The sequence below is a fragment of the Hemitrygon akajei genome, chromosome 11 (assembly GCF_048418815.1).
Source record: "Hemitrygon akajei chromosome 11, sHemAka1.3, whole genome shotgun sequence".
Lineage (NCBI taxonomy): Eukaryota > Metazoa > Chordata > Chondrichthyes > Myliobatiformes > Dasyatidae > Hemitrygon > Hemitrygon akajei.
Genome location: NC_133134.1, coordinates 81,728,925 through 81,751,008, shown reverse-complemented (window position 1 = coordinate 81,751,008; position 22,084 = coordinate 81,728,925). Strand labels below are relative to the sequence as shown.

General features: G+C 41.7%; 1 protein-coding gene across 1 annotated transcript in view; it reads left to right on the top strand.

Annotated features, from left to right (window-relative positions):
* ilf2 (interleukin enhancer binding factor 2) overlaps positions 1-22,084 on the top strand; it is a 62,462-nt gene that overhangs the window by 36,343 nt on the left and 4,035 nt on the right. The window contains exons 7-13 of the mRNA XM_073061233.1: positions 1,277-1,342; positions 1,993-2,109; positions 5,430-5,508; positions 7,254-7,341; positions 15,309-15,370; positions 15,921-16,035; positions 20,373-20,463. Of these exons, the coding sequence (XP_072917334.1) occupies positions 1,277-1,342; positions 1,993-2,109; positions 5,430-5,508; positions 7,254-7,341; positions 15,309-15,370; positions 15,921-16,035; positions 20,373-20,463 (618 nt within the window). The remainder of the gene's footprint in view (positions 1-1,276; positions 1,343-1,992; positions 2,110-5,429; positions 5,509-7,253; positions 7,342-15,308; positions 15,371-15,920; positions 16,036-20,372; positions 20,464-22,084) is intronic.

Here is a 22,084-nt window from a genome sequence, read left to right as displayed (position 1 = left end):
CTGCCTTTCTTCTTGGCTCATTCACTCACATTTGGGATCATTCATGCTGCCTTTTATTTTTTTTCTAGAGGTACAGTTCGGAAAAGGCCCTTCCGACCCTTTGACCACGCTGCCCCAGGAACCCGCCTGTTTAACCCTAGCCTAATCATGGCACAATTTACATTAACCAATTAACCTACCAACCATCTTTGAACTATGGGAGGAAACGGCCACCCGGAGAAAACCCACACGTTCCACGGGGAGGACGTACGGACTCCTTACAGATGACATCAGAATTGCACCCCAAATTCTAACACGCCGAACTGTAATAGCAGTCAAATATCTCTCTCCAAGGCTGTTATACCTTCCGACCAAAACTAGATTTCTTTGCAAGCAGAGAGCATTACTGGAATGCAAAGTATTAGAATTTTCGGAAGTAGAACTGGTTGTGGAAACTGAGTTATGGGGAGAAGTTGAATAGTTTATGACGTTATTCCCTGGAGTGTAGGAGAATGAGGGGAGATCTTAAAGGTATACAAAATTATGAGGGACAAATATAGGGTAAAATGCAGGCAGGTTTTTTTCCCCAGGTTGGACTACAGATAGTAGGCTTAGGGTAAAAGGTGAAATATTTAAGGGAAACCTGAGGGAAGCTTTTCACTCCGAGGGTGGTGAGAGTGTGGAACGAGCTGACTGCAGAAGTGGTGGATGCAGATTCAATTGCACCATTTAAGTGAAGTTTCGATAGGTTTGTGAATGAGAGGTGTATGGAGGGCTGTGGTCCAGGTGCAGATAGATGAGTCTAGACAGAAAATTTAGTTGGCATAGACTGAATAGTTTGAAGGGCCTGTTTTTTTTGTGCTGTAGTTCTCAATTGACTCTATGTAAGCCACAGTAGCCTAGAGGTTAGTGCGACACTATTAACAGCTTGGGCTGTCAGAATTCAGTTCTGGCATCCTCTGTAAGGAGTCTCTGTGTGTCCTCCCTATGGAATGCGTGACTTTTCCTCACACAGTCCAGAGATGAACTGGTTAGGTTAATTGGTCTTGTGAATAAGTCAGGGTTAAATTGGGGTGGGGGGAGTGGTATTGCTGGGGCATCGTGGCTCAAAGGACCGGAAGGACCTACTCCCTGCAGTATCCAAACACAAGATGTTGCTCATCGATCTGCATCATAATACGGGTGTTCGTTTCATCTCAAGATGAAAGATTGTCCAACTTATTGCTGACTTTGTAATTTGTACTTTAGTCTCTGCTTCAGCCCCAGTTTATTCTCGTGTTTCTCTTTTGTCTTGCAGTGGAAGCGGTGGCTGCCCTGGGTAACAAAGTGGTTGACACGCTCCGTACTCAGGATCCATCTGAAAGTGAGTGCCAGACTGAATTCTTTGGGAACTTAGTACTTTTTTGTGGGTTTTTTTGGCCTTTACATGCCTTTTTGGGATTTATTGACATTGTCTGTAGAAAGGCAGGAAAAATCGTGCTTTAGGTTTAAATGTTGGTGGCCGGAGCTACCAGTAATCACTCTCTTTAAATCAGCTGCTGTCTGTACAATTAAGTCATCAGAATTAGGTTATTATCACCAATGTACATCAATGAAACTTTTTATTTTTATTTATTTTATTTTTTGTATTTAGCGATACAATGCGGGCAGGCCCTTCCGGCCCAGCAAGCTGCACTGCCCAGCAACCCAGTTGTTTAACCCTGGCCAATCAAGGACAATTTACAATGACCAATTAACCAACTAACCAGTATGTCTTTGGAGCACCTGGAGGAAGCCAATATATTCACAGGGAGAACGTACAAACTTCTTATAGGGAAAGCCAGAATTGAACTCTGCCTCCCTGAGCTATAATAGCATTGTGCTAGTCACTTCACTACTATGGTGCACAAATATGGATAAAGGTGCTTGTGAATAATTGAAAGTTTAGGGGGAGATGTTGTCAGGAAGACAGCTGTTTAAGTAGGAAGGGCTTGGTGTTACTGCATCCAACCTAACATCTTTGTTCACTTCTAGCGCTCACCATGATCACAAACGATACTGGTTTTGAGATCAGTTCACCAGAAGCCACAGTTAAAATTCTCATCACTACAGTACCGCCCAATCTGCGCAAACTGGATCCAGAGCTCCACTGTAAGTATTTCAAACTCAATATTTATTATCACTGATAAATGTCATGAAATTCATGGGTTCATGAATGGTTCAAACATCTGTTCCTGAAAGTTTGCATGTGTGTGTCTCCAAGCTCCTGTTTCTCCTCCCTTATGGTAATAATGAGAAGAGGGCATGTCCTAGGTGATGAGGGTCCTTAACGATGGTAGTCCCCTTCATGTGGCATCACTTTTTGAAGATGTCTTTGAAGGCACGGAGGCTAGTTTACAACTCTGCAGCCTTCTTATCCTGTGCTTTGGCTGCTTCATACCACACAGTGATGCTCTCTGTGGGACATCTGTAGAAATTTGCAAGAGTTATTGGTGGCATACCAAATCTTCTCAAACTCCTAATGAAGCATAGCTTTGTGATCACGTCGAAATGTTGGGCACAGGATAGATCTTCAGAAGTTTTGATTCCCAGTAACTAGAAACTGCTCATCCCTTTCACTGCTGATCCCTTGACGAGGACTGGTTTGTGTTCCCTCAATTTTCCCCTTCTGAAGTCCACATTAAGTTCCCCAGTCTTACTGACTTTGAGTGCAAGGTTGTTTGTGTTGTGCCACCACTAAACTAGCTATAGATGACAATACAGCTACAAGAAAAAGTTTGTGAACCCTTTGCATTTACCTAGTTTTCTGCATTAAAATGTGGTCTGAACTTCATCTAAGTCACAATAATAGACAAACACAATCTGCCTAATCTAATAATACACAATTGTACTTCTTCTCATCAACACTGAGTACACCATTTAAACAATCACAGTCCAGGTTCAAAAAAGTATGTGAACCTCTAGGGTAATGCCTTCTACAAAAGCTATTTGGAGTCAGGTATTTCAATCAATGAGATGAGATTGGAGGTGTGGGTTGTAGAGGTACTCTGACGTATATAATAAAAAAAAGCGCACAAATTCAGGTTACTGACATCTATTTATGTGCACCATGCCTCAATCAAAACAACTTCCAAAGGACCTTAGAAGAAGAAGTGTAGAGTTGCATGAAGCTGGAAAAGGTTACAAAAGCATTTCTAAAGACCTGAGTGTTCATCAGTCGACAATAAGGGAAATTGTCTACAAATGGAGGAAATTCAGTACATTTGCTACTCTCCCTAGGAATGGATGTCCTGCAAAGATCACATCAAGAGCACAACGTGCAATGGTGAAGGAGGTGAAAAAGAACCCAAGGGTAACAACAGAACTGCATAAATCTCTAGAACTTAAAAGTCCGTGTTCATGTGTCCACTATAAGGAAAACACTGATCAAGAATGGGGTTCATGGAAGGAAACCACTGCTCTCCAAAAAAAAAATGTTGCTGCATGTCTCAAGTTTGTAAAAGACCACTTGGATGTTCCACAGTGCTTCTGGGACAATGTCCTGTGGACAGATAAGGCAAAAGTTGAACTTTTTGGCAGAAACGCATGTCACTATGATTGGAGGAAAAAGGGCACCAAAAGATCAGCCCAGCTGTAAAGCATAGTGGAAGGAGCATCATGGTTTGGCGCTCCTTTACTGCCTCGGGGTGGGAAGCTTGCAATTATTGAAGGAACAATGAATTCAAAATTGTATAAAGATATCTTACGGAGAATGTCAGGGTAGCAGTTCGTTGCCTGAAGTTTAATAAAAGTTGGGTAATGCAACAAGACAATGATCCAAAACACAAGAGTAAATCAACAACAGAATGGTTTAAAAAGAAGAAAAATCTTGTTTTGGAATGGCCAAGTTAGAGCCCAGACCTTAACCCAATTGAGATGCTGTGGCATGAACTGAAGAGGACTGGTCATTTAAGATATCCCAGAAATATTGATGAACTGAAACAATTTTGTTTGATGGAATGGTCTAAAATTCTTCATCACCATTGTGCAAGTCTGATCAGCAGCTACAGGAAATGTTTGGTAGATGTTATTGCTGCTAAGGGAGTTTCTACCAGTTAATAAATACAAGGTTTCACATACTTTTTCCAGCCTGGACTGGAAAACTAAACAATGCGTCTAGTAAATGACTAAGCAACGCGTTCAATAAAGTCATGAAAAGTGCAATTATTTGTGTGCTATTTAAGCAGATTGTGTTTCGTCTATTATTGTGACTTAGATGAAGATCAGATCATATTTTATGAGTAATTAATGGAGAAAACTAGGTAATTGCAAAGGGTGTACAATCTTTTTCCTGCAACTGTATATAGAAAATCAAATTAAAGTAGTGCAAAAAGAGAAAGAAAATTACTGAGGTAGTGATCATTGTCCATTAAGAAATCTGATGGTGGAGGGAAGAAACTGTTCCTGAAATATTGTGTGTGTGTGTGTGTGTGTGTGTGTCTTCAGGCTCCTGTATCACCTCCTTGATGGTAGCAATGAGTAGAGAGCACGCCCTTCATGATGCAATCAGTCAGAATGATCTCCATGCTATACCTATAGAAATTTGTGAGTCTTTGTTGACATTAAGTTTCATTGGACTCCTAATGAGATACAGAATTTTGGCCTGCATCGTCCACATGCTCTGCAGTCTCAAACAACTCGGCTGTCTGCCAGAGTGGATGTCATTTGCAGTGAATAGTCCAAACTGGATCAGCACTTCCGTGTATAGTAGTTGTCATTCCAACTGGCCATTAATTTGTAGCACACATCCCCACAATTGTGACTGGCCTCCTTGTGTCGTTGTTGTTGGGTTGTATGAATTGGAAAAAAACATGACAAGCCCCACCTCCAGTAGTGTAAGGTACCCTAATGGATACTTCTGGCACACGTGTGCCCCGGTGGTTGTCACTGGAAATCTTTTAGTCGCATTCAAAATTTCAAAGGTGATCAGTCCATGATTTGGAATCAGAATCAGCTTTAATAACACTGGCATGTGTTGTGAAATATGTTGTTCTGTAGCTGCAGTACAGTGCAATACATAATAAAAAATACTATAAATTGCAATAATTAAAAAATATATAAATTGAATAAGTAATGCAAAAAAAAGGGAAAAAAATGGTGAGGTAGTGTACATGTGTCCATTCAGAAATCTGATGGCAGAGGGGAAGAAGCTGTTCCTAAAATAGTACGTGTGTCTTCGGCCTCCTGTACCAACTGCTTGATGACATTTTATTGAGGAAATGCAGAAGAGATCAGGCAGTTCAATCTGTATCCTTACAAATACTAAACTGATTCACTTTTAAATGGCAGAGCTAATCGTGTTGACAGTTTGCTGATCTGATCTGTCAAAAAATGGTGCATGAACTGTTAATATTGGGATTTGAAAAACCACTTCTCTGGATAGCATGCAAGTCTCTGTTGTCTGTTGATGATATCATTCCCCTCCCTTCCAGTGGATATCAAAGTCCTGCAGAGTGCTTTGGCAGCAATCCGTCATGCTCGTTGGTTTGAGGAGAATTCCTCTCAGTCCACGTAAGTTAGCGTTTGTTTGCTCCTCTTGGGAAAAGACTATGTGCACTGACTTAATCCAGTACTCTCCGCATCACATTCTTTGAATCTGCACTGGATGCATACAGCCCACTGCACGTTGTAGATCTTTGAAAACTTGAGTTCAACATTGTCGCTGGTGTACCAGTAATCATGCTATCTTCTAATTGTTCAGTGAAAAAGAGAAGTCAGTTAGAGAAGAGGAGACATCAATGGCTCAAAATCCCCCTAAGAATCTAGCAGGAAGTTTACTAGATTAAATCTCCCTATGCTGTTTGAACAAGTGCTCCCAGGGCGAGTGCAGCACAGCTTAAATGTCAAGTAAAGGCCCCTCTATTCTTGCTGAACATTGGCAGATAAATTGCACAGTTATTTAACTAAAAACTCCTGGTCCCTGTTTTGTACCTGGCTACTTGGTGCTGTATCTGTTTTTTAGAGCTTTCCCAAGTTTTAGCTCTGGGACTGCTGTCTCATTAAAGCCAGACACTGCATCCAGAGCAATGAGTCTGACTTGGGCATGTCCTTGTAAAAAAAAAGACATTACCCTCAGTTTCCTTACAGTAGGTCAATCCAGTGACAAATTTACACAATGTTTTTTAATACAAGTCCCTGCTTAATCCTGGCAAACAAATCCAATCTCTGTCATTAGGTCATGGGGGAGTCCTTGCAGTAATAATGTTACTGGGAGCTCTGAAGTTTAAACTAAAAGGTTTGTGTTCAGAGGGGAAAAAATATTCAATTATAGTTTCACGACTATTAATGCTGTTGAAATGAAAATTGCCGTTATTTTATATTGGATATATTAATTAAAGTAACTTAATCCATTTAACCCTGACACTCTGTAAATTCAATGGTTTTTCAGCCTTATAAAAGAAATAGGCACCACATTAGTGTAGCAGTAAGCACAGGACTATTACAGCTTGGGGGCATTCCGGGGTTTAATCCTGGCACTGTTCTGTAAATAGTCTCTGTATGTCCTCCCCGTGGAATGCGTGTGTTTTTCCTCTCACAGTCCAAAGATGTACTAGTTAATAGGTTAATTGGTCATTGTAAGTTGTTCTGTGATTAATTGGGGTTGTGGGGTTGCTGGGGCAGTGTGGCTCGAAGGGGCAGAAGGGCCTACTCTGCGCTGTATCACTAAATTAAGTAAGTAAATAACCCATGGATGTCCGAGCTTTAGCCATGTGCCTGTGGACACACTGAGCTTCAGTTTAGATTTCTAGATTATTCATGTTTATTTTGCTTCAGTTTAGTAGCTGCAACAATATGAAAGGGGCTCTGCCCAGCAATTGGTCTCTTACTGATGAATGGTTTGTAAATTTGAGATGAAAATCATCTTAATTTTATGTTGGATATACTAATAGGAGTAGCAACCCATTTAGCCCAGAGGCTCTGTGAATTGAATGACATTGTGGCGACCCACTTCCTAGCGCACTCGAACCGGCTCACAAATAGCCAGCGCGCAGGCACAAAGGCCAGGTCCGCAACAAAGGCAAAAAGCCTGCGGGGGTTTGTGAGTACATGTCCCTTAGAGCATCCGCGCCCGGGGAGGGCGGGATGAGGGAGGCTTTAAAGCAAGGCTGTGAAGTTCGAATAAAATTATCTTTGATTGCAGTTTACTGACTCCGTGTCGTTATTTTAGCGCTGCGTGTAGCACACTGCTACAACATTTCACAAAGGCAGACAACATGAATGTGGTTAGGATAACAGGTCTCATGCTTTGTTCTCAGAGTTAAGGTGCTGATTCGGCTGATGAAAGACCTGAGGTGTCGCTTTCCTGGATTTGAACCTTTGACGCCTTGGATCATTGATCTACTGGTACGTATTAATACCTCACAGGAGGACTGTGACTGCGCACTGAACTAATCAAGTTAGAGATTGAGGCCACATGGACTGTGTTCTTGAAAGGTTGCTCTTCTGTTCTAACTATGTGCAGTGAGGTGTTTGTTGACAGCAGCCTATGCATAACAATAGTCAGTAAACTATACATAACAATAATTAATAAACTCAATGGTATTCTTAAATGTCATTCCTGATGCAGGGTCTCAGCTTGAAAAGTCAACTGCTTATTCATTATCATAGATGCTACCTGACCTGCTGAGTTCCTCCAGCATTTTGTATGTATTATTGTGGATTTCTAGCATCTTCAGAATTTCTAGTGTTTATAATAGTTAGCCCCAGTATTTTAGGATTGGGGAAGTGAAAGTTGGTGGGCATACCACACTTGATTGTAGTTCAGTAAATCCTGTGTACCTGTCTGTGTGTTTGCTGTGTGTGTGAGTGCTTTTTGGGAGTAGAGACTGCATACTGATACTGCATAGATGCCATGAATCTTAGTTGTCTCTGTTTTTCGGAATCAAGTATAGTTTTGGCCAGGGAGAGATTAAGTAAGCTAACTTGAGTAAACTAATTTGTGTTCTTGAAAGTAATTCAAAAGGAATTTGCCCAGAGGGTGATGGGAATGTGAAACGTGGTACTAGACACTAGTATACTACAGCGTAGTACAGGCTCGATGTAGTGCCGACCCATACATTCCCTAAAAAAGTACTAAACCCACACTACCCCGTAACCCTCTATTTTTCTTTCACCCAAAGGGATTGAGTAAGCAGGTTGTATAGGTACAGTTTAGGAGCCATATACGACAGAGAAGAGACAAGAGTGGCATAGCGGTTAGTGCAGCCATTTTATAGTTCCAATGATCACCAACTGAAGTTCGGTTCCTTCCACTCTATTACCGTGTGGGTTTCCTCCAGGTACTCCAGTTTCCTCCCACAGTCCAAAGACATACAGGTTGGAGTGAGTTAGTTGTGTGCATGCTTTATTGGTGCTGGAAGCATGGCGACACCTATGAGCTGCCCCCAGCATATCCCAGGGCTACGTTGGTAGTTGATCAAAAAAGTTGCATTTCACTGTTGTACGTTTCCATATTTATGTGAGAAATCAAGCTAATCTTTAATCTCAGAGGGCTGATAGAATTAGATAAGTAAAGATGAGATGTATCTCAGTAGACCATGGACATTAGCATGGTCTGGTTAGAATGAACAGACTGGTTGAATGTGGCGTCCATTATCTCTGTGGTGTATCAGCTCGTTAGGAAGGATGTGGAGTCTTTGGAATGGGGGCAAAATAATTTCACCAGGATGTAGCCTAGATTGGAGTGTATTTTCTATAGGGAGACATTGGACAAACTTGCATTGTTTTCTCTGGTGAGGCTGAGGGAATATTTCACAACAGTATATAAAATTGAGAGGCATAGTCAGAACTTTATCCCAGGGTGGAAATGTCAAATGCTAGAGGATGTGAGTTTAAGGGGAGAAGGGGACAGTTTTAACATTTGTGGAACAAGTATTTTTTTTACACAGTGTATTGGGTGCCTGGAACACACTGGACAACTATTATATCAATATTTATGAGGCATTTAGACAAGGAACAGAAAACTGGGCCATGTACAGGCAGATGGGATTAGTTTAAACTGGCACTATGGTGAGCCGAACAGTCTGTTCCTGAGGGTGAAGCAATTGCATGATCTTTCTTGTACTCTCTTAGCAACCCTACAGAACTGTTGTCGTCTGCTGAGAGGGTCAATGGCTCTCCTCCATCCATCTGACATATTTACCAGTGTGCAAGGCCCTTAGCATTGTCAATGATCTCTCTCATCTGTCCAACAATCTCTTTGGCCCCCTATCATCAGGCAGGATGTGCCATAGCATTAGGACAGGACTGTTAGGATGGGAAACAGTTTCTTCTCCCAGAGTCTACTGAACTCACTGCCACCACCCAGGTCTCACCATGTAAGAAGCGACAGTAGTGTTATACTGTTTACTTTTTGACTTGTGTTGTAAATGCACCTTGTGCTAAATGTCAGTCTTCTGGAATATAGCTTACTTGTTAATTTATTTGTGGTAATATTACTTTGTGTTGTGTGTGAGTTATATGCACCTTGGTCTGGAGGTTTGCAGGTTTATTCTGTTTGCAGGTATACATGTATACATGTTTGCAGTTGAAATGACAATGAACTGGAATTCCTCGTACTCTGACAGGAATAAGGATGTGGCCACATCAACAAAGATCATGATTTTTTTTTCTCTGCCAGCACAATTATGATCAGATACTTGGGCTTTTATCCACCATAAGACCATGAGATAGAGGAGCAGGATCAGGCCATTTGGCCCATCGAGTCCTCTCAAGGCTGATCTAATTTTCCTCTCAGCCCAATCTCCTGCCTTCTCCCTGTATCTCTACATACCCTGACCAATCAAGGATCCATCAACCCGTCTGCTTTAAATGGATTTGGCCTCCACAGCCGCCTGTGGCAAAGAATTACACAGATTCATCACTCTCTGGCTAAAGAAATTCCTCCTCATGTCCATTCTGAAAAGACATCCCTCTATTCTCAGGCTCCCACCACAGGAAGCATCCTTTCCACATCCACTCTATCACCATTCAATATGTTTCAATGAGGTTTCAAAACTGCTCGCAATACTCCAAGTGAGCTTTATTACATCCTTACTTTTATATTCTAGCCCTCTTGAAATGAATGCTAACATTGCATTTGTCTTCCTCACTACAGACTCAACCTGTAAATTAACCTTTAAGGAATCGTGCATAAGGAGTCCCAAGTGTATTTGCATCTCAGTGTTTTGTATTGTCTTTACATTTAGCAATTAGTCAACCTTTTCATTTCTTGTACCAAAGTGCATGACCATACACTTCCCGACACTGTACTTCATCTGCTATTTTTTCACCCATTTGTGTAATCTGTCTGAGTCCTTCTGTAACTTCTGTACTTCCTCAAAACTTCCTGCCCCTCCACCTATCTTCATATCATCTGCAAATTTGCAACAAGCCATCAATTCCATCATTGATATATAACATAAAAAGAATTGGCGCCAACTCAGACCCTTATGGAGCACCAGTAGTCACCGTAGTCAATCCTTTTATTCACACTCTTTGCCTCCTGCCAATCAGCCATTGCTTTATCCATGCTAGAATCTTTCCTGTAATACAGTGGACTGTAATTTAAGCAGCCTCATGTGTGGCACCTTGTCAAAGGCCCTCTGAAAATCCAAGTACACAACACTAACCTATTTTCCTTTCTCTATCCCACTTGTTATTTCTTCAAAGAATTTCTGCAGATTTATCAGGCAAGATTTTCCCATGAGGAAACCATGCTGACTACGGCCTATTTTATCACCTACTTTCAAGTACCCTGAGACCTCATCCTTAATAATCGACTCCAACCACTGAGGGCAGACTAACTGGCCTGGAGTTTCTTTTCTTCTGCCTCTCTCCTTCTTGAAGAGTGGAGTCAGATTTGCAATTTTCCAGTCTTCTGGATCCATTTCAGAATCTTGTGCTTTTTGAAAGACCATTTCTAACGCTTCCATGATCTCTTCAGCCACCTCTTTCAGTGCCCTGGTACACCATCTGGTCCAGGTGACTTATCTACCTTAAGATCTGTCAGTTTCCCCAAGAACTTCCTCTCTAGTTATGATAATTCACACACTTCATGACCCCTGACACCTGGAACTTCCACCATACTGTTAGTGTCTTCCACAGTGAAGACTGACACTAAATACTTATTCAGTTCATTGTCCCCCATGACTACATCTCCAGCATTGTTTTCCAGCGGTCTGCTAACCACTCTTGCCTCTCTTTTACACTTTAAGAAACTTCTGGTATCCTCTTTAATATTATTGGCTAGCTTACAGTCATATTCCCTCTTTACCTTTTTAATGACTTTTTAAATTGCCTTCTGTTGGCATTTAAAAGTTTCCCAATCCTCTAACTTCCCACTAATTTTTGATTTATTATATGTCCTTTCTTTGGCTTTTATGTTGGCTTTGACTTCTTTTGTTAGCCACAGTTGTCTTCCTTTAGAATACTTACTCTTTGGGATGTATATATCCTGTGTTTTCCAGATTTCTTCCAGAAATTCCAGCCATTGCTGCTCTACGTCGTCTCAGTCCGTGTTCTTTTCCAATCAATTCTGGCCAGCTGCACTCATGCCTCTGTAATTCCCTTTACTCCACTGACTTCAGCTTCTCCTTCTCAAATTGCAGGGTGGATTTCATCATATTATGATCACTTGCCCCAAGGAATCTTTTACCATAAGCTCTCTAATCAATTCTGCTTTGTTGCACAATACCTAATCCTGAATAGTTTATTCCCTTTTGTGGGCTCAACCACAAGCTGCTGTAAAAAAAAAGCGCCATTTCGTAGACACTCTAGAAATTTGCCCTTCTGGAATCCAGCACCAACCTGATTTTTCCCAATCTACCTGCATACTGAAGCCCCCAAGACTATTGTAACATTGCCCTTTTAGCATGCATTTTCTATCTCCTGCTATAATTTGTAGGCCACATCTTTACCACTATTTGGGGATCTGTAGACAACTCCCATTAGGGTCTTTGTACCCTTGCAGTTCCTTAGCTCAATCCACAACGATTCAACACCTTCCCACCCTATGTCACCTCTTTCTAATGATTTGATTTCATTTTTTTACCATCACAGCAACACTACCCCCTCTGTCTTCCTGCCTGTCCTTTCAATACAATGAGATCCTTGGACGTTAAGCTCCCAGCTATAATCTTCTTTCAGTCATGTTTCAGTGATGCCTACAACATCATACCTGCCAATCTGCAACTGTGCTGCAAGTTCATTTACCTTATTCCGTATACTGCATGCATTCAAATATAACACTTTCAGTCCCGTATTCATCCTTTTCGATTTTGTCCATCTCTTACATTGCAATTCATCCTGTTGACTGCAATTTTGTCCTCTCAACAGCCTTTCCTCACTACACATTGTCTCTGTAAACCAAGCTACCTCATGTTCAGCACTATTATCTGCCTTTCCTATGATACTACTTGCGTTGAAATATAGGCAGCTCAAGACGCTAGTCGCACCATGCTCAATCTTTTGATTCCTAACTTTGTCTGAGGTCTTACCAACATCTGCCTTCACAACATCTCCACTAACTGCTCTGATACTTTGGTTCCCATCCCCCTGCAACTCTATTTTAAACTCCACTGTGCAGCATTAACAAACCTTCCTGTCAGGATGTTAGTCCCCCTCCAGTTCAGATGCAAACCGTTCCTTCTGTACAGCTCCCATTTTCCCTGGAAGAGAGCCCAATGATGCCCTCCCTCCTACACCAACTCCTTAGCCATGTATTAAAATGTATAATCTTCCTAGTTCTGGCCTCACTAGCATATAGCATGGAGAGCAATCCTGAGATACCTAACTCCCTAAGCAGAACCTTGTCACTTGTCCTACCCTTTTCATTGGTACCTGTGGGTTTTGGGGGTGGGGGGGGGGGTTGGACAGGAAGACAATATTTTTAGTGGGAGACCAAAGCTGGTCTGGTTCCTAGATTGAAAGTTTTACGGAATTCCAGATAATTTCAGATCACACTTAGAAGGGAGTGATAGACAAGTGACATTTTGGTGCCTTGTGTCAGCTGTGAAGCCAAGCAAATGAATGAAATCCCGTTGGTCATTGAGAAATAGAAAGTACTGTAAGTACTGACATGATAACGAGCTCAGTGGTGCTGCTAAGGGATCCAGGTACAATTGTGCAGTTGAGTGGTGAGAGATCTCAACCACTTCACTCCCATGTGCCAAGCAACAGATGATCACATACAGCCAAGGAACAGACTGCAGATTTTCAGTATCTGAAATTGTTTTGTGTTTTCCTCAGAAGTTATTGACTGCATCCAGAATGTTACTATGGTAAATACCTTACTGTGGGCATTTTAGTAGTGAGAAGGCTTTTTATCTGTTAGGTATATCTCTAGTCTGGTTCTTGCCTTGTGCACCTAAACACACGTTCAGGCAGAGAGCCATTGCCTCATGATCCAATGTGTAAATTCTAGCTAATTTTACTTATAAAAGAACAAGATAAAAAAAGTAGATGTGCCCTCCTAGCACAGCACATCAATACAGTGCCTGTCATTCAACTCATCAGTGTGGACCTTCATATATCAGAATTACATTTCAATCCTTTTTCTTTGACAGTGGCTTCACCATTTACATCAATGGCCATTTCATTTAGGCACTTCACTTTTCTCCCTTCATTCTTTTAGTAATATTCTAAATCCATTTTTTTATCTAAACAAATTTGACTATCTACACTCTCAGGATTTTCATTCAATTCCCATTCTAAATACCCATTCTACCATCAGGGAGGAGGTACTGAAGTCTGAAGACACACTAAACATTTTAGTGACAGCTTGTTTCCCACCACCGTCAGATTTCTGAACTATTGCACTATTTAATTTTTTTATTGTAAGAAAGTAATTTTTTATGTCTTGCACTGTATTGCTGCACAACAACAAATTGCAGGACAAATGAAAGAGATAATAAACCTAATTCTGATTCATTTGTTTTGGTCTAACTAACAGCTGAATTTAATGTTATCCACAGGTGTGTCCAGTGATTTTACCTCAACGCTCTAGGATTAAATTTGCCTTTTTATGGGCTTTTGAAAGCATCATGTATCTGCATGCCCTTGCAAGTAAAATTAAATTTAAGGGGGGGATTAGGCCAAAATGCAGTCTAAATTACTGGAACCATTGACAAGGATTATCAAATACTGTACTCCCATTAAAGGGATGTTTTTGTTTCACTGGAATGTCAAATGGGAATCTGGGAATGGTGAGAGTGCAAATAATCAGATTTTCTCATTAAAAATGAAATACACGGATTCAGAATCATTGCTTGAAGAATGAAGGGAGAAAGGAAATTCTCCAATGTGGTACTTAAGTGACACAACTAAAATAAATTCCCCTTCACTCTCAAATTCTGCCAGTTGCACTCTGCTCCCTGTCACATATTACCCCCTTGGAGCAACAAAACTTCCACCTATTATTTTCTTTGCACAATTCCCATTTCCAATTTGTTTCTCTGCACTCCCTACAGTAGTCTGTGCCTATTAAATCTTGTTGACTTTTGTGATCATGTTTTATTCTGCCTACCAGCAATATCCAATTTAAACACAGTTGTGTGAGACGGGGCTGTGATTCCTGGTACTCCACTTGGGAATGTATGTTACACACGGTTACACAAGTCTACTTGCAGAGACAGGCTTGTCGCTCCTGTTGATCCTTGCAGGCATTTGTACTGCACATGAGATTCTGACATCAGACCCCATCACTGTCATTCTCTTCCTTCCTTTCATCTGTTTATCCAGCTTCACCTCGGAGGCATCTCAGATTTTTGCCTCAACCCTACCAAGTTCCACAGCTTTCCCACTCTGCAAAGAAGTTTCTTCTGAGTTCTCTGATAGATTCAGTCCTGGCTGTTTATTTTATTTGTTTGTTTGTGCTATGTTTACTTATTTGTCCACCTATCCAACACCGTAATATGCCCCTTTGCCCAATGAGCTTGCCTCACCCATGTGAACAATTAACCTACTAACCTGCAAGTCTTTGGAATGGAGGAGGAAACCAGAGCACCCGGAGTAAACTTACGTGATCATGGGGAGAATGTACAAACTTCTTACAAACAGTGGAGGGAACTGAACTTGGGTCACCAACATTACGTTCACTGTTGCATTATTGTGCCACTTGTATAAATACAAATGTTTGTTGGTTTTGGTGTCCCCACAAGTTGAAACGTTTCATTGACGTTTAACTTTTAGTCAGAGAGTAACGTCCTTGCATCCATCTATCTTTGGGGAGACTTGAGAGACTGGGCTGCGCCCATAGCACTCCCAACCCCAGCATGCTGGGATGCTTAGTTTTAAGACATGTTTTGTAATCAGAGACTCAAACTCTTTTGCAGGGTCACTCTGCGGTAATGAACAACCCATCCAGACAGCCACTGGCCCTCAATATCGCCTTCAGGTATGCGCAGGGGCATTTTGTGGGGTGCAGTGGTGTTGGGTTGATGATGCGGAATCTTTAACTTGCTTCAATATAACAGTGCTGTGTACTGAATTTTCCGGGGATGGTTTCCAGCGGGATAAAGTTCTTAGCAGAGAGCCATACTGTGTTTTTTAAAGAAAAAAGGTGCAGTGGCTATGTGTTAAAGGTAGTAAAGTGATGTGATGAGGGGTGGCTGGGATAGAAATTTAATGAAATTATTTTAATAAAATTTATTTAGAGATGAACTATTTTAGGGGCATTTAAGAGACATGGATGAAAGAAAAATGGAGGGTTATGTAGAAGGGAAGGTTTAGATTTATTTTGAAATAGGTTAAAAGATCTTCACAACATAGTTGGCCAAAGTGCTTGTATTGTGCTGTATTTTACTGGTGCATGAAGGTTACGGGGTTGGAATCTCCAGTTAGTATTGGATAGGGTTGCTCTGAATTGTCCTAGCCTTGGAGACAGTGGTAACCTCATTCATGGGGATAGTGTGCAGAGGATTGATTTGTCTCCTGGATTCCCACAGACGCTGCTTACAGCTCCTCGCAGCAGGTTTATTCCTGCCTGGATCGGTAGGAATTACAGATCCATGTGAAAGTGGAAACTTCCGCGTCCACACCGTGATGACCCTCGAGCAACAGGTAAGCTACCAGAGCTGGTGAAGCTGACAGAGCCAGGTCCTCCGAGGTTCAGCACGTTCGTTTCGTCTGCCGAAGGGTCTCGGCCCGAAACATTGACTGCTCATTTCAACGGATGCTGCCCGACCTGCTGAGTTCATCCAGCTTTTCTGTACATCTTCCTTTTGTCTGCTCTTTCATCCTAATATCCCAAACACATTCTAACATTCATACTTTTTAACATCCTACAGAGTCACAGAGTGTGAAGGCAGTTTATTCTGTCCATCATCGACACTGACACAATATATGAGAGGAATCCACTTGGCCCCCACCCCTGTGCTTTTCCACAGCTTTACAAATTCCTTCCTTTGATCTCATTTACTGCCCATTTAAACAGTGCACTGCAGTCTCCACTGGCAGTACATTTGACAGTCATTTGTAATGTTTACTACACCTCACTTATTTCTTACTGCACTTCTTTCTTATTTTTATGTTTTTTATTGTAACTAACAATGGGTTTTTTTATGGCTTGCATGGTACTGCTGCCACAAAACAACATACTTCACAAATGTCACTGATAATAAACCTGACTTGATTCCTACTGCGGCTTGACTCAGTTTTTGATTTTACATTCAGCATTGAGTAAGTCTATAAAATCATGTAGCCCCATGTGCACCTTTTAAGCATCTGATCAACCTGCCAGTCATCTTTTATGATTGTCCAAGTCTCTGTTCATCCACAGTGTCTATATGGTTTCATGCAGTTTGGTCTGTCTTATCCTTCTAGCTGTTTGCATCGTCTGCTTCAGAACTGGTAAAAAATTGTGGCTTCAGAATTTTGAGTCCCATTTCACCAGGCACATGCACAGCTTAACTAAGTGATGCTAGTGATCGTGTCACACAGCACAGAAACGGCCCTTCAGTCCGACTGGTCCACGTTGACCAAGATTCCCATCTAAGCCAGCCCCATTTCCCCAGCATTTGACACGCCTGCCCAAACCTTTTCTATTTGTGTACCTGTCCAAGCATAGAACACTACAGCACAGTAAGGCCTTTTGCCCCACCAAGTTGTGCTGACCTTTTAGTCTACTCTAAGATAAATTTAACTTTTTTCTCCCATATAATCCTCAATTTTTCTATCAACCCTGTGCCTGTCTAATGTCCATAGTGTCTCTGCCCTATCACCACACTAGGCAGGTGTTCAATATACAGACAACCTGTATGAGAAAGTAGCGCCTCAGGTTCCTATTAAATCTCTTCTCCCACACCTTAGAACAGTGCCCTCTAGCTCTTGATTTCCCCAAACCTGGGAAAAGGACTGTGAGCATTCTCCCTGTCTATGCCCCCTCATGACTTTGTACCCCTCTATAAGATCACTCCTTAGTCTATTACATTCTAAGGGCTCCATTGTGTATATAGTAATCCATGACTACCATTTTACAATTGTTACAGGTAGCTTTAACTTTCCAAGTTAAACTACTCTACCTTTTCTATGTAAGCCTACAGTATATGCAACACAATACAGGCCCTTCGGCCCACAATGTTGTGCTGACCTGATATATACTCTTTAAGATCAATGTCACCTTTCCCTCTTGCACCCTCCATTACTCTATCATCCTGTCTAAGAGTCCCTTGCTGATGCATCCAACTCAGCCATAGTTGGATGCATCAGCAAGGGAGATGAGGCTGAGTACAGGGCTACTGTGGGAAACTTTGTCATATGGTGCAAGCAGAATCATCTGCAGCTTAATGTGAAGAAGACTAAGGAACTGGTGGTGGACCTGAGGAGGGCTAAGGCACTGGTGACCAGTTTCCATCAAAGGGGTCAGTGTGGACATGGTGGAGGATTACAAATACCTGGGGATATGAATTGACAATAAACTGGACTGGTCAAAGAACACTGAGGCTGTCTACAAGAAGGGTCAGAGCCGTCTCTATTTCCTGAGGAGACTGAGGTCCTTTATCATCTGCCGGATGATGCTGAGGATGTTCTGCAAGGCTGTGGTGGCCAGTGCTATCATGTTTGCTGTTGTGTGCTGCGGCAGCAGGCTGAGGGTAGTAGACACCAACAGAAGATGCAAGGCCAGTGATGTTGTGGGGGTGGAACTGGACTTTCTGACGGTGGTGTCTGAAAGGAGGATGCTGTCCAAGTTGCATGCCATCTTGGACAATAGCTCCCATCCACTCCATAATGTACTGGTTAGGCACAGGAGTACATTCAGCCAGAGACTCATTCCACCGAGATGTAACACTGAGCGTCATAGGAAGTCATTCCTGCCTGTGGCAATCAAACTTTACAACTCCTCCCTCGGAGTGTCAGATACCCTGAGCCAATAGGCTGGTCCTGGACTTATTTCCACTTGGCATGATTAACTTATTATTTAATTATTTAAGGTTTTATATTGCTATATTTCTTCATTATTCTTGGTTGGTGCGGCTGTAACGAAACCCAGTTTCCCTCGGGTTCAATAAAGTATGTCTGTCTGTCTGTTGAATGCTGCTACCACTACCTTTGGCAGTGCGTTCCACACACCCACCACTCATTAAAAAAATAACAAGCAAGCCAAAACACTTAACCTCTGACATCCTGCCTGTACTTTCCTCCAATTACCTTAAAATTATGCTCCTCGTATTAGCCATTTCTACCCTCGGAAAAAGTCTGTAGCTGTCCACTTGAATTATGCCGTGTATCATCTTGTGCACCTCTGTCAAATTGCATATCATCCTCCTCTGTTCCAGAAAGAAAAGCCATAGCTCCCTTAACCTAGCCTTGTACAACATGCTCTCTAATCCAGGTAACATCTTGGTAAAGCTCTACACGCTCTACTCTGAGATCAAGCTTACTTTTTCAGTCCCCACCAATGTTTTCTGCCCCTTGAAGTTATCTGAAAGGTTCATAGGTTCATTTATTATCGATGTATGCAGTATATAACTCTGAGATACTTCTCCAGGTAGCCACAAAACCAAGAAAAAGCATGGAAGTCAGTTCAGAGGCAAAAAGCAAACCCACCAACACGATCACCAATCTCCCCCAAATCCCCATACAAAAATGAGAAAGAATGGCAAAAACACAGAATATAAAAACCATAAGACTGGAAAAAAAGCCCATAGTCCAAAATCCATTTGCAGAAATCGTGGTAACATTCACCAGCACTATCAAGCTAGAGAGACTTCAGGGACAGTAATAAGCCACACAGGCTTCCTCTTCGGCAGCAGAGCGATCCCACCAACAATCAGAAGGCCAACGACGCTCGCCCTCCTCATTCGCCTCATCAATCTTGCTCATCACTTTAATCAGTGAATAACAGAAGCTTTAATTGGCGAAATGGAGCTGAATATCGGCTCGTGACCCTGTCTTGTAGTTTTTTCGCTTCGAGGTTCACGCTCAATGCTTCTCGGAATCTTTTCAGAGACAGTAAAATGCTCCAAGCTAGTTTTACTTAGTTTTGAGTTGATCTTGCCCCACATTTTACATTTTACTCCTTTTCCACTTTGTCTTTCTCTGGAAGTTTAATACACAAAACTATTTAATTACTAACTTTGGTCAATCTGCAACCACATCTATTTAATAGCTATTATATTATACCAGTTTAATTCTATTAAACTAATAGAATGCTGCTAATTTGCCTAACTTGTTATGAATGTTATATGCATGCAGATAAAGAGCTTTGAGTTTTGTCCTTTCTCTGGGAAATTGCAGAAAATTCCTAGACTCCTGAACAAATTTGATCCCACATACAGCATCACATTTATAAGCAAGACATCACCTAATTATTTACCTAATTGCTCCTCATGGGATATTAGTACATTTATCTGTATTACAATAGAATACAGAATACTCTCCCTGTGAACTAGTGGATTTCTTCCGGTTTCCTCCCACATTCAAAACACTTGCATGTTAGTAGGTTAATTGGTTGCAATGTAATTGGGTGGCACAGGTTCATTGGTCAGAAGGGCCCGGAACCGTGTTTTATCTGTAAAATAGAATAAAATAAAGATTGGTTCCGTTAAAGATCAATGTGGCTGTCAGTGTGTAGAACCAAAGGAGATGGTGAGATTAGTGCCAACATCCTGGGTTCCGTTTCATCCCTGTCTGTACATGCTCCCTGTGACCATCTGGGTTTCCTCCGGGTGCTCCGGTTTCCTCCCACGTTGCAGAGACGTAGGGGTTAGTAGGCTAATCAGTCACATGGGTATAATTGGGCAGTGTGGGCTCGTCCTGTATCTCTAAATATACAAACATAAAACGAGCAATAGTGAGTGCATTTGGAATATGTGTTCAGTGCATGATATAAATGTAAGATTAGTCTGTTCTGTGTGTTACTTCTTGCAATAGCCAAGTGTTGTTTCTTGTTCTTCTAGGACATGGTGTGTTTCACAGCACAGACCCTGGTCCGCATTCTCTCACACGGAGGTTATCGAAAGATCTTGGGACTTGAAGGAGATGCCAGCAGTAAGTCTAATGCCATGAGCTTACTTCTCCATTCCCTCTTCCCCCTTCCCCTTCAACTCCCCCGCAGCATTTTTGATGCTCCCCTCCACAAAACCTCCGGCAAGTTGGATTAATTGTCACTTTAGCAAGTGCATTTCCTCCTACGATAATGAGCCACTGCATTGGAGTAATTGATGCAGCCAGTAAGATACTTACATCTCATCTTAGATAGAGCAGACATGGAGAAGATGATTCCAATATGTGGGAGTCTAGGACAAGCGGGCACAGCCTCAGAATACAAGGATTTACCTTGAGAACAGAGATGAGGAAGTGTTTCTTTATCCAAAGGATGATGTGTGTGTTTTGCATCCTTCCATTAAATTCTTGAAATGGTTCTGATAACATATTATGCAAAAGGAAGCTGTGCTCTTCAAAGATATTTCTTGCCTGGGCTGTCTGCATTCCAAAATCAAAATTGGGTTGAAAATCACTGGCGGATGTGTTGAAATTTGTTCATTTCCTGCAGCAGTACGTTGCAATACATAATAAAAAGCTATACATTGTATGTGCTCATGAAGGCAGATTGTACTTTTCTATTATTGTGACTTGGATGAATATTTTTGAATAATTAATGCAGAAAACTAGGTAACTGCAAAAGGTTCATAAACTTTTTCTTGCAACTGTACATTGCAGGTCAGGTGGCATCTGTTTCTTTCCATAAGACTGGTAAAACAAAGGAACAGAATTAATAAACTGTGTCTGCTCTGCCCTTCCATCATGGCAGATTTATTAACCCTCTCAACCACATTCCCCTGCCTTTTCCTAGTAACTTGATGCCCTCACTATTCAAGAACTTAACAACCTCCGTTTTAAATATAGCCAATGACTTGGCCTCTACAGCTGTCTGTGGTAATGAATTGCACAGATTCACCACCCTCTGGCTAATGAAATTCCCCTCATTTCTGATCTAAAGGGACAACCTTCTATTCTGAGCCTGTGCTAGTGGGCCTAGACTCCCCCACTGTAGGAAACATCCTCTCTATGTCCACTCTGTCTAGGCATTTCCATATTTAATAGGTTTCAATAACCCCCCCCCCCCAATTCTTCTAAACTCCAGTGAGTACAGGCCCAGAGCCATCAAACGCTTATGTTTCCAAAATAATTCTTGTGAGCCTCCTCTGGACCCTCCAGTGCCAGCGCATCCTTTCTCACGGAGCCCAAGACTGCTTACAATTCTCCAAATGCCTTGTAAAGCCTCAGTGTTGATGCTCTCCACAGTTGCTACCTGACTTGCTGCATTTTCTGTTTTTATTTTACATTACCAACATCTGCAGTTCTTTATCACTGAGAAACAATTCAGAGATTGCTAGTGTAGGAGAAGAGATGAGAGAATCTTCCTTGCCTCCAAGTGTGTCTTTGGCCTCCCTGCTGGAATCTCTGTCATCAGCAGATTTGAGTGGGAGCTTAATTCTTTTCGATAGTTTTTCCGTTGTGTAACTTTTTAAGCGATGTCACTGCAAGTGGCTGGCAGGCTGCTTTTAATGAGCTGTTTTTCAGCACTCATTGAGCCACCAGCAAGCAGGTCTGCTCCCAGTGGATGTCTGCTTTAACTGATGTGCAGATTTGTAACAGAAACATGCAC